The 12693-nt window shown below is 42.5% G+C and overlaps 1 protein-coding gene across 1 annotated transcript in view; it reads left to right on the top strand.

The window, feature by feature from the left end:
- Window positions 1-12693, top strand: part of OBSCN (obscurin, cytoskeletal calmodulin and titin-interacting RhoGEF) — a 377067-nt gene that overhangs the window by 229612 nt on the left and 134762 nt on the right. The window contains exons 46-52 of the mRNA XM_078780751.1: window positions 1790-2062; window positions 2414-2680; window positions 4063-4329; window positions 5430-5696; window positions 7741-7791; window positions 7962-8183; window positions 12397-12660. Of these exons, the coding sequence (XP_078636877.1) occupies window positions 1790-2062; window positions 2414-2680; window positions 4063-4329; window positions 5430-5696; window positions 7741-7791; window positions 7962-8183; window positions 12397-12660 (1611 nt within the window). The remainder of the gene's footprint in view (window positions 1-1789; window positions 2063-2413; window positions 2681-4062; window positions 4330-5429; window positions 5697-7740; window positions 7792-7961; window positions 8184-12396; window positions 12661-12693) is intronic.

The raw sequence follows: 12693 nt of genomic DNA, 5'->3' as shown, positions 1-12693 counted from the left end.
GACATAAGTATTCATACCCTTTGCTACGACACTTGAAATTTAGCTCAGGTGCCTCCCATTTCTCTTGATCATCTTTGAGATGTTTCTACACCTTGATTGGAGTCCACCTGTGGTAAATTCAATTGATTGGACATGATTTGGAAAGGCACACACCTGTCTATATAAGGTCTCACAGCTGACGATGCATATCAGAGCAAAAACCAAGCCATGAGGTCTGCCATAAAGCCCAGATCGGTGGAGTGTTGCAGTGATGATTGTCCTTCTGGAAGTTTCTCCCATCTCCACACAGAATCTCTGGAGCTCAGCCAGAGTGACCATCGGGTTCTTGGTCACTTCTCTTAAGGCCCTTCTCCCCCGATTGCTCAGTTTGGCCGGCGGCCAGCTCTAGGAAGAGTCCTGGTTGTTCCAAACTTCTTCCATTTAAGAATTATGGAGGCCATTGTGCTCTTGGGAACCTTCAATGCAGCAGAGATTTTTTTGTCGGCTTCCCCAGTTATGTCCCTCGACACAATCCTGTCTCTGAGCTCTGCAGGCAGTTCCTTCGACCTCATGGCTTGGTTTTTGCTCTAATAAGCATTGTCAGCTGTGAGACCTTATACAGACAGGTGTGTGCCTTTCCAAATCATGTCCAATCAATTGAATTTACCACAGGTGGACTCCAATCAAGGTGTAGAAACATCTCAAAGATGATCAAGAGAAATTGGAGGCACCTGAGCTAAATTTCAAGTGTCATAGCAAAGGGTATGAATACTTATGTCAATGTGATATTTCAGTTTTTTCTTTTTAATAAATTTGCAAAACTTTCTAAAATCCTGTTTTCTCTTTGTCGTTATGGGGTATTGAGTGTAGATTGATGAGGGAAAAAATGAATTTAAACGATTTCAGCATAAGGCTGCAACATAGCTAAATGTGAAAAAAGTGAAGGGGTCTGAATACTTTCTGAACGCACTGTATATTAGTGCTGGGTTGGTGAAAAAAAAAATTGACTATAACTGATCACAGATTATAAAAAATATAAAATAATAATAATTAAAACAAGTTAGCCGATACCGATATTGATGCCAATTATAAAGTGGTAATTTTTTTTTTGAAATATGTAATCGGCTATCGTCAAATTTTCTGATCTGCCCAGCCTCTGCAAACTCGGTACTCTGAAAACTGGTATGTAACCGAAAGGTTTTCAAAGTCATAAGTGTATGCAGGACTCACTGTGTTGCCCTGATGAGCCCCAACAGGGCGAAACCAGGTCGGTAACTGAGTTTTTCATACACTTATGACAGTATCTGAACAAAGATCAAAATTATGCTCTGCCGGAGGGTTCTCCTGAGAGCTTGACAGGCAGAGCGTACGTACATGGCGGTGACGTCATTACGTGCGCTCATTAAAAGCTGGAGAACTTAAATTATATTTATATATACATATATGTATATGTATATAACCACTCTTTTTTGCATCGTAATGATGCATCGGCTAATGGGTACAATCCTGGATGAGATTTTTGTAACTTTTTGTAACTTCATGTCATTTTTATCAAATGCTTTGTTTTTGCTGGCAGTTTTATCACTATTTCGCATCAGCTGATGAAAACATTTCAGAAGTATTCTTCTTCTTCGTTCGTACAACAGAAGGCTGCTGTGTAGCATAATTGGCTGAGGGTGCAGCTGTGCCGCTGACCATGGTTATGTCCTTGCATCAAAATGATTCAATAATTTGTCGTAAGATTTTGGTTAGCTTCAAATTCATGGCTGCATTTTATTGTTTCTTTTCTTCTTGTTGTTTGTTTGTTTAGAAAGAATTGTGCGCTTGGTGGAAGGCCTGAAGGATTGTGAAGTGATAGAGGGTGATTCAGCCACATTTGCGATCAAACTCTCCCATGCAAGGATCTGGGACAGTGCGTGGTGGCTTGGAGAGACAAAGCTACAGAATAACAAGTTCAACGACATTGGTGGACAAAGTAGCCAAACACAAACGTTGACGCTTCATAACCTTGAGCTGGAAGACAGCAACACCGTTCGATTTTGCTCAGGAAATATTTCCTCCTCTGCGGTGCTCACCATTAAACGTAAGGCCAACCGTCCTGCAGGGTTGCCAGGCAGCAATTTCACGGTCACCTTCATCCCTCCCTCATTCCTTGCACTTTTTAGCTGATGTAATTCCTTCGTTCTGAAATTTTCTTTGTATCGGCTGAACAATATCAGGGCTTTTTGCACGTAGTTATCGTAAGCTTCAGCCACAATGACTGTTCGTTTCGGTTTATAAGAGGCTATGCTCAAGTCTATGTTGTTTCTCCTCCATGAAATCACAATTTTTTCTGCTTGTTGTTTTGTGTGAGGCACAATGTTGTCATTCACTGCAATAATTGTTTTTAACTGCATTACTCTTGTATAGTTATGCTGTTTGTTTGACCCTGCAGCTGCACCTGTCTTCATCGTGAAGTCTCCAGATGATGTACATGCTCAAGAAGGTGGTTTCGCCACAATTTCCTGTGAGATCTCATGCCCCAGTGCATCAGTATCATGGCTAAAAGATGGCGAACTCCTCAGTTCGAGCGAGAAATTTGAGATGCATAACATTGGAGCACAGGTAGAGCTTACTGTGAAAGGACTGGAGCCGCGAGATTCGGGCGAATACATCTGCAAGACGAGCGATGCCATGGCATCAGCCAGGCTACACGTTGAAGGTCTTGCACTTGCTTCAGTTCCTTGCACAGGGTGTCAAGTTGATACCTACAAGAGCATTTATCACAACATGATTCACTCTACAGATAATAATTTTCGAGTGCAGCTATCACCACTCTTCATCTACCAATAATGCCATTTCAGGATAACATACCTTCAACTACATGGTATTCATGGAATAATTACCCCGCGCAGTCAAATTGGTGCGAGCCAACTCTTTCTGTTTTTTAAGGTTTTTTTTTTTTAGTTGATCCAATATGTCTGCCAGACCACGTGACCGATGACATCATACATTTCCATTCTCCAATATAATTGTTGTGTAGATCACACTCAATAAATTTAAAACTGATCGTATTAAACACTACTTGTCGATTTATGACGTCATAATTAAGGCACTAATGATGTCATCGTTAACAACACTTATTCCCCATGCGGAGTTCTTTACAATGAGCCACATTTAAATTTTTTCCATTCGGCGGTTTCAGAGATATAAAGGTGCAACGTTTTTCGTTTTTTCCAAGATGGCGCCTGCACCACGTGACCTATGACGTCATAATTATTATTTAAAAGATATGCAAGAGAAAGCGCTCCTATGGTGAAAATTCCGTGCCCATCGGACCAACAGTTGCAGAGAAAAAAAATTCATATTGATCGGATCAAGGGTTATACTTGTCGAAACATGACGTCATAATGAAGGCACCAATGACATCATCCTGAACATATTTTATTCCCCCTGGGTGGTATTTCATAATGAACCATATTTCAATTTTTTCCATTGAGCAGTTTTGGAGATATAAAGGTGCAATGTTTTTCCAAGATTGTGTCCATACACATGGACACATGACGTCATAATTATGAATAAAAAAAAATTCTACAGGAGGAGACATTTCTATGGTGCAAAATTTCGTGTCAATCAGACAACGCTTGCTGAAAAAATGAATTTAAAAAATGCAGACACATACGTATGTACGCCACATGTACTCACGCACCCGATCGCTTAACCCTGCTTTTCACTTCGCGAGTGCAGGGTAATAATGCCTAATTTCAAAGTACAACACAAGGTAGTCATCCAATTTTAACAGAATAACCAGTTGGTTCTGCTGTTTTTGTGCGGCAGGTAAACTTTTCATTTACTATAATGGACATTGAATGGTTAAACTACTTCAAGTAGCAACTACAAGATAAAGCGGTCAAAGAAGATTTACCTGTGGCTTAATAGTGTTTGTGATAATAGGCAGAATTTTGGTGATTTTGTCGCACTTGGAGGTTTGTGAGAAGGATTGAAACGAAGGCAATGCCTCTCTTAGTTTTACAGATATACCTGTACTTATCTTTAACTTTGCTTCTGGTTTTATCGATTTTTGTGATCTTTCTCTCGCCGCAGCCCTACCATGGTTGGTGCGGGAAGGTCTGCAAGACCAAGACATTGCAGAGGGTAGTGATTCCATCTTCAGCTGCCGCCTGTCAAAAGCAGGTGCCACAGTTTCTTGGAAAAGAAACTGCGAACTCCTCACAACAGCTAATAGATACGAGATAACCCAAATAGAGGACATGGCCACGCTGTTGATTCGTAGAGTCAGGAAGGAGGACTGTGGCGAGTACGAGTGCAGCACAGGAGATGATAGGACAACAGCCAGACTCTCTGTGCATGGTGAGCACGTTTTCTGTCCAACAGGATGGGTCAGAGATGCTTCCAAATGACTGTCTCTCCTGGGATCAATACACAACTTTTGAAATGACGTATGGATGCTTTCATTAGGTGGTCTATTGGATTATCCACTCACTGGAGGCATTAGTTAGCCAGGTGTTTTTTTTGAACGATCAAATTGAAATGGAATAATTTTTTTGAGAATAATTAATTTTCTTAAAGCTGAAAATCCAAATCCTAAATAGCTTTGAGCTTTTCTGGAACCTACAACCTCTGGGATGCCAGCCTAGTAGTGTCCTCACCACAATGCCACTAATGTGCACAAACTCGACTTGCATAAATACTATTAAAACGCAAGAAATGAGATTGGATTAGAAAGCATTGGATGGAATCAATGGAACTTTTATTGTAGTGTGCCAACTGCTTGGGAAGCAAAGATAAGCTGGCGTTTCGGGCGTTAAGCCTTTGTTGGAGTGAACTAGTGGGATTGGATAGAGGGATAGATTGGTACAACTTTGTTCTGAGTCAGAGGTGTGTATGTCAGAGCTGGGTCAGGATCATGGGGGGGGGGGACAGTTTTCGGTGATGACCTCGTCATCATTCGTATGCAGCACAAGCCTGCGGGGTAACATCATTGGCTGAGGGCATGGCTGTGCAGCTGATGCAGTGCTCTCTGCTGGTTATGGCAGGAATTTGGCCATGGTGCCGGAGATAGCTCGCTTAGTCTTTGCGAAGGACGCAATGGTATCTTTAATGGAAAATAACGAATGCTGGCAGACAGGACGCCCTGTTTTAACGTCCATATGAGGGATGGCACACACATTGATGAATCACCCTGCCTGTGAAACACCAGGACGGTAGTTTTTCGCTAGGTCGGGATTTGAACCCAGGCTAGACAGCTTAGAGGTGAGTGTGCATTCATCTAGGCCATCCTGTCAGCCCCAGTATTCACATTAGCAAGAATATGTTTCCTGCCTTTCCTATGCTTGGCCACACACTTATTACAAACCTTCAAGTGACCTGAAGTTTCTTCCTTCAGTGTATTGTAAACAGATTTTTAAACCCTCAACTCACAAGGATGGATTATTTCACCTTCTCCGCAGATGCCCCACTGCTTATTCTTAAAGGCCTGGAAAAGCAGGAGGCCCTTGAGCAGTGCAGTGCCAGCTTTATCTGTCATCTCTCCAGACCTGCGAAGAGTGTGACCTGGACCAAAGATGGCTGCTCCTTACAGCCAAACAACAAGTACGAGATGGCCATTGAAGGTGATCGGGCCAAGTTGGTAATCTGTGATCTGAAGATGGGAGACTCTGGCCTTTACTCCTGTGACACTGGAGACGACACGTCATCAGCTACACTCACTGTGCAGGGTAATTATCACTCGGGGTTGTGCTTCTTCATTATAACGTGTAGAGATCAGATAGGTGCAGCTTCTTCTTCAGTGTCAATAGCAAATGGATATTTCACCAATAACTTAATTGTGAATTTTATCTCGTGGTTATATTTTTGCTAAGGCATGGCTGTTTGGTTAATGCAGTGGCCTCATCGAATAGGGCAGACACTTGCCATTTGGACAGGTTTCTGGCACACAACGTCCGACACTTTTCCAAAAGTACCATTAACATCCACAACTGAATGTTGGCGAACAAGACAACCAGGATATGACTCATTGATACAACACCCTGCCAGTAAAGCATCAAGATGACCGTTTATAGTGAATTGGAGAAACTAACCCCAACTCCGAGACCACAAGACTCAACAAATCTTGATGTCACAATACCTCTGAGTTAGCCTGTCAGACATCTTATTCCATAAATCCAACCACAATGGCTTGTTTGTGAGAGTCAATTACCCACATTTGGAAACGTTATCAAACGAAATTCCAGATTTTTTTTTAATCTTCACAACATTATTTGAAAAATCTGTAACTAACAAAAATTCGAGTGCGACGTCTGTGGATCATGAAGGTCACTCAACCAATTTATTATTATTATTATTATTTTTTGCACACTAGTTTGTACCGTAGGCTAACCCCCGCTCTAGCAGGGAAAATGGCCTTAAAATGCCTGTTGTGTCTGTTGTGTAGTTTGTGCCTTAGTTGGAGATTTTTTTTTTTAACATAATAAATGTTTGTCCTCAAAATGTGTCCTCAATCGACGTGTCCTCAAAACAAACATTGATATTGTCAATCGCATTGACAACTAGAGCGGCACGCGGTAGAGAGCATACCCCCGCCAGCCTGCACATTGTGCGTTTTGTCTCCCACTGATGGGCAGGATTTGGATACGCACCTGAATAAAAATCGATTTGCCTTGTTATTCTCACCTAACCAACCCATCCACCTAGTTTGGTCATAATCCATCCAGAACTTTTTGAAATATCATGTTATATATCGTTTTGGCCCTTTCGCTTAATGGTGAAGAATCACTTAGAAAAATTAAAAACTTCTCGGATCCGGATCCGTATTCAAATATTGACCAAAATTGGATAGTTTTGTCATTGTCAAACACCCAACTGTCCACCAAGTTTTGTCTGAATCCGTCCACAACCTTTTGAGATATCCTGTTCACAAATAGACAAACAAACAAGAAATATGTCGTGCATAACACGATACTTGCGAACGTATCTTGTTTGTTGTTGTTGACCTTTGGCCTCTGTTGACCTTTTGTCCTATGTTGGCATTTTGGCCTATGTTGACTTCAAAATTAATTGGTGGTTGGATTCAGTGATCTGGTATGCAAATCTTATTCAAATTTCAAGTAAATCGGATGAAAATTGACAATTTCAGAAATTTGGCCTCTGTTGACCTTTTGGACATACAGGGGTGAAAGTAACAAACAGACATAGAGGGGTGAAAAGATAACCCCCATCCACCTTTGGTGGTGGTGGTAACCAAGAGGTAATTGATTTTTTTTTTACAGGATCTAAGGCTCGTAGTCGAGCTGCACACACACACACACACACACACACACACACACAGACACACAGACACACAGACACACACACACACACCGAGATGCAACACAGGACTGGCAGACGAGACAAGCAGCCACTGAGCTTTGGGGAAGTTCCGCCACTTCCGGGGCACTCTGAGTACCAGCGGCGTCATAACAATGGCGTCGTCTTTCGCACCACACTCAGCGTGGCTTTTCCACGCTGAGTGTGGAAATTAAAGTCTTTAGTACGACTCAGCCGGGGTTTGAACCACCGACCTCCCAGATTCAGAGCAGACACTCTAACCATTACCCCACCATGTCTGGTAACTGCTGTGACGTGGCCTGCACATTACAATTGATGTAATATAGAATGTAACAACAGTCAGTTCATAGGTCAGGTAATCTGACAGTGTTTTTGTTGTTCAAATGCAGCTTCTCTTTGTATGTTTAGTTTCTATTTTTCCTTTTATACCCCCAGAGCCTCCCATACTCATCGTCACACCTCTTAAAGATGTGGAGGTTCTAGCAGGTACAGTCCCTTTTTCCAGATGGTCCAAATACTATTCATTATTTGTGATAATATTCCGATCTAATTCCACTTGCACCCACATTGGGTTTTTACGTTAGAGTCAAATTGCACAGTTTTTGGCCAGGTTAACAGGTTGTCTTCGCACCTTTTGTGACCCTGCCCACATGCAGGTGATTCGGCGAGCTTCGTGTGCGAGTTGTCACGTGCAGCATTGGATGCCCATTGGTGGTTGGGCAACACGCGTCTGCAGAACAATGATCTGAACGAGATATCGACCCAGAGTGAAGGGCGTGTTCATGTTCTCACGTTGTGCGGACTCACGCTGGATGAGTGTGGCCTAGTCAGTTTCCACCCAGGCATAGCTTCCAGCGAGGCCAAGCTAACCGTGCTGCGTAGGTCTAATGATTCATGTCTCTGGTTGTCTGATTATCTAAAATTCTAATATCTAAAATTATATAGATGTGGGAAGTTCCTGGTTAACCTGCACGGATTCACATCCATTGTAAAATCTTCAGATACCAAAGTCAGCTAACAACTAGGGTTAGGGTTAGGGTTAGGGTAGGGTTAGGGTATGGTTTGGGTTACGGTTAATTAATGAAATACCAAAGTCAGAGACGCGTATCACTAAACTTTGCAGATCATTTCCTGCAAATTTCAACTGGATTGATATATTTTTATTCACAAGAAACTTTATTGCATGATAGTATCTCCAATCACGTGACATTGTTCATTGCAATCTTGGGAGCACCCAGAGTGCTTTGTGCAGCACTGATGTCTCTTCGCACAGGAGTTGCAAGATGTTTCCTCTTCCAATCCACAACCATATCAGTGATCTGTCATCTCGAAGGTGCAGGTTCACTGTTAATATTTGCTCGGGTGGGTGGTCCTTATTTGCAGGTAAAATTTAAAGTTAAACATTCTAAACCTGTCACCCCTTAGTTTTGTTCTAATGTTTACAAAAACATCACATGTCAAAGTTCAATCAATTTTTCACCATATTTAGAGGTTTCTCAATGAGGCTGAAGTTCTGGACTGCAGTGGCCTGGTACCAGTGGCCGAGCATGGTTATGCACTTTTACATTGATGGTTCCCTTTTTTCTGTTGGGGAAGTAGCTTCTATGGTCTTCCACAAATTGAAGGAGGAATTGTTTCTGTTCTTTCATTTTGTTACAATGGCATTATACTCAATAAGGACAACACCTTTCAGCATTGTCATTTACAACTGCATCAAGTGTTCACCTGTCTGTAGTACCTCCCTGTAATCCTCTCTCAGCTCCCACGACTCGGGGTCAGAATCCAGAAATCCAGCTGGAATTTCGAGGCACTTGAATAAGTCCATTGTGTTCTTTGTAACAAAATCTTCAATCGACGTGTCCTCAGACTTACCGATATTCAGCTGCATGACCTTCGTAGGTTTATCCGTGCCTTCCTTTTCATTTAGTGCCTTTACTATTGCTCATTTTGATTCTTCGGAGATGCTTCTCAAAGAATACCCAAACTAGTAGCGATACATTCAAAGTACACCAACCCCATGCCAAATTAATAAATAACATATACTCCAGTGCGGAGCATTGCCGGGGAGCCTTTGGGGCCCGGCCATGTCGCCGTGCGGCACATAGAGGCGGTATTGGGAGGGATAGGTGTACAATAATTGATTGATTAATTGTGTCATTAAAATCAATAAATAGTAATCATAAAATATTTAATTTCTTAATCAATTTGCTAATAAAATACCTAAACCACCAGTGTTTCATCTGAAGCTGCAACTTTTTGAAAATGAATTAAATAATTAATGAATGTGGAGAAATATTTTTTCTTTTGGATACAGAATCGAGGCTCGTGAAAGAGCTAACATTTATCACACAAACAAATCAAACAGACACGCAAAGTATATAATAAGGGGAGCGGTAGACAAGATGGGGAGAGAAGGGGAAGCACATAAACACTACATTAGAGAGCAGGGACATCGGGAGATCTGTGGGAGGGAGGGGGCTTGGGGGGAGGAGGCGTGGGAAGGGGGGGGGGGGTGGGAGAAGTATAAAACACAAGGACACCAAAGGACTTCCAGGAAAGAAGTCGGTATTTCAAAAAAGTGGATCTGGGGTGAAATTAGCGGGGGTAGAAAAGATCAAGGTTTTGGATGGGGGAAGATAAGAAATGGTAGTGAACAGCTGTTTTAAAGACCTGGAGGGAGGAGTGGGATTGAAGAGAGTGAGGGAATTTGTTCCAGAGGCGGGAGAAAAGAGGAATGAAGGAGTGATGGTGAGCAGAGAGTCTTGATTTTGGCAGTTTAACCATAAGAGGGTTGCAGGCAGATCTTGTGCAACCTGCAGGAATATTTGGGGGACAGAGCACAGAGAGAGCTGGGGGAGCAAGGCCGGAGAGGAGTCGCTAGAAGACAGAAAGACCACCAACCTGCCTGCGGTGAGTATGTGAAAGGCCCTCGGAGTTAGCTTCATCGCAGGAGATTCCAATGATTCTGAAATCTTTGGTTTCAACAGCGTGAAGACGAGCTAGGTGAGAGGCAGGAGCACCGGCCCAGAGGGGAGAGCAGCATTCCATTGAGCTGCAGATGATGCCTTGTATGTGGTGAGGAGCTCAAATGTACCAAGGAAGGACTTGGCAGACGGAGGATGTGCAGTCAGCAACTGGCTTTGGAGGCCAGATTTGAAATGTGGTTTTCCCAGGAAAGATCATGGCAGATAGTGAGACCCAAAAGCTTGAGTGACAGAACTTCTTGGAGAGGATTATTCAGAATTAATGAAATGATTTTTTAATTGATTACTTGATCAATAAATAAATAATCGATTAATAGATTAATCAATACATCAATACATATCCTTTATAGCCAAATCACTTGATCACTGTCATGTTTAAATATCAACTTCCTAGCTCAAAAGGTGGCTGAGATATTGCCCAGATGAGAAAGAAAATAAATAAATGATTAATAATGAAAAGAAATAAATATTAATCGTAAAAAAAAAAAAAAAATTGTTAATCAATTGGCTAATAGAATGGCTAAACCACCACCGTTTCATGCAAATCTGTAACTTAAAAAAGTAATTAAATAATTATTTGAATAATTAAATAATTAATCGATTAATTGATTAATCAAAATTCTAGCTCAAATTAATCCGAGCTAAAATTAATCAGCTTCCTCGCTCAAAGGATGGCTGAGATATCGCCTGGACAAACAAACAAACAAGAAAGAAAACAAGAAAACAACCAGAGTGAAAACTGAGTACTCCCTTTCAGCGTGCGCCATCACCATAAGAGTACATAATGTACGTAATGTACGTACGATAATGTACGAGATGTACGAGATGTACCATAATGTACGAGATGTACGAGATCACCATAATGTACGAGAGAGCACGTACAGCGTACGGACGAAGGACGGGAACCAGTGGCGAGTTTGAGGTGAAGGTGGGAGTGCATCAGGGGTCGGTACTAAGTCCACTACTATTTGTAGCTGTGATGGAGGTGCTGGCTCAGAACGTAAAGGAGGGTTTACCGTGGGAGTTGTTGTATGCAGATGATCTGGTGTTGATTGCGGAAAGTATGGATGGACTGAAGGAAAAGATGAACACGTGGAAGGAATGTATGGAGACAAAAGGTCTGAAGGTGAATATCGGAAAGACGAAGGTGATGGCAAGTGGTAAAGCATGTGGTGAGGTGGAAAGAACTGGGAAGTGGCCGTGTGCTGTGTGCAGGAAGGGTGTCGGAGTGAACTCCATTCAATGTACAATGTGCGCTGAGTGGGTTCATCAAAAATGTAGTGGTCTGAGAGGGTCATTAACCAGTGTGGCAGCTACATTCAAATGTAAGGTGTGCACAGAGGGAGCTGCAGATGGAGTCTGCTAGTCGCCCTCTAGACCGTATGCCTGGTGATTACGTCATGCAGTGCCTGGAGATGGAATAGGAAAGGAGGGGTGTACAAAAATGAACTCCTCATTGAGATACCATAGATGCCCGGGAAATGTAGAAGAGGTAGATTTTGAAAGGGCAGAATCAAGATGTAGGAAGTTAAGGTCATTGGACGCAGTAGAAATGGCTTGAGCAGCTATTTGAAGCATGGCCCACGGTAGACTCGAATGACAACGATGCAGATTTCACGGAGTCCTCTTTCCTCATGCCCATTCAGCTTCAACTGTCAGTCGCTTAAACATCCAGACTTTGAGGGTGTACGACGTCTAGGCAATCCATCTTGCATGATTCTGGAGGATGGATCTCAGCAAGAAAGGTTCACCATGTTCAGAATATGCAGATGTGACACGAGCCACAAGGTAAAAACTTCAACTTCCTTGAGCAACCTTTAAATGTTCATCAATATGGATAAAAGTTGGTGTGAATTATTTACTTGTATATTGGAACAAAGTGAGGGGATGAGAGTGTTGAAAATCTGGACTTCAAAAACAAGGACCATCCTAATTCACGTTCGCTCACATAAATAGACAAGATGGCTGACAAATACTGACTGTCGGGATATGGACACAACAAATTTAGAATCTTTCTCTGTATTAGCCTTTTTGTGAAGGTTGGAAATGGCGGCTCAATGAACTGTCCACCGTATGTTTCATTTCCAATGCATCTTTCTTCCCACAGGAAGGCCGGTGCTCTTGGCTCAACCTCTGGAGGATCGCGTTGCTGAGGAGGGGGATGAGGTCGTCCTTGAGTGCCGGCTTTCCGAACCCGCCGATGTTACTTGGACAAAGGACGGAGGAGTCATTGAGCCTGTCGGGCGACTGGGGCTTGGGCTCGATGGCTGCCTGGCCTCGCTGCGCATTCCACAAGCGATGCTCACAGACTCAGGAACCTACATGATCAAGACCGATGATGACTCGTCTTCCCAGCAGCTCCACATCTCAGGTTCTTAATTCGGACATCCTTTTTATTACGTTC

The sequence above is a fragment of the Myxine glutinosa genome, chromosome 6 (genome assembly GCF_964187855.1).
Source record: "Myxine glutinosa chromosome 6, kmMyxGlut1.1, whole genome shotgun sequence".
NCBI lineage: Eukaryota > Metazoa > Chordata > Myxini > Myxiniformes > Myxinidae > Myxine > Myxine glutinosa.
This window is presented reverse-complemented; position numbering and strand designations above follow the sequence as displayed.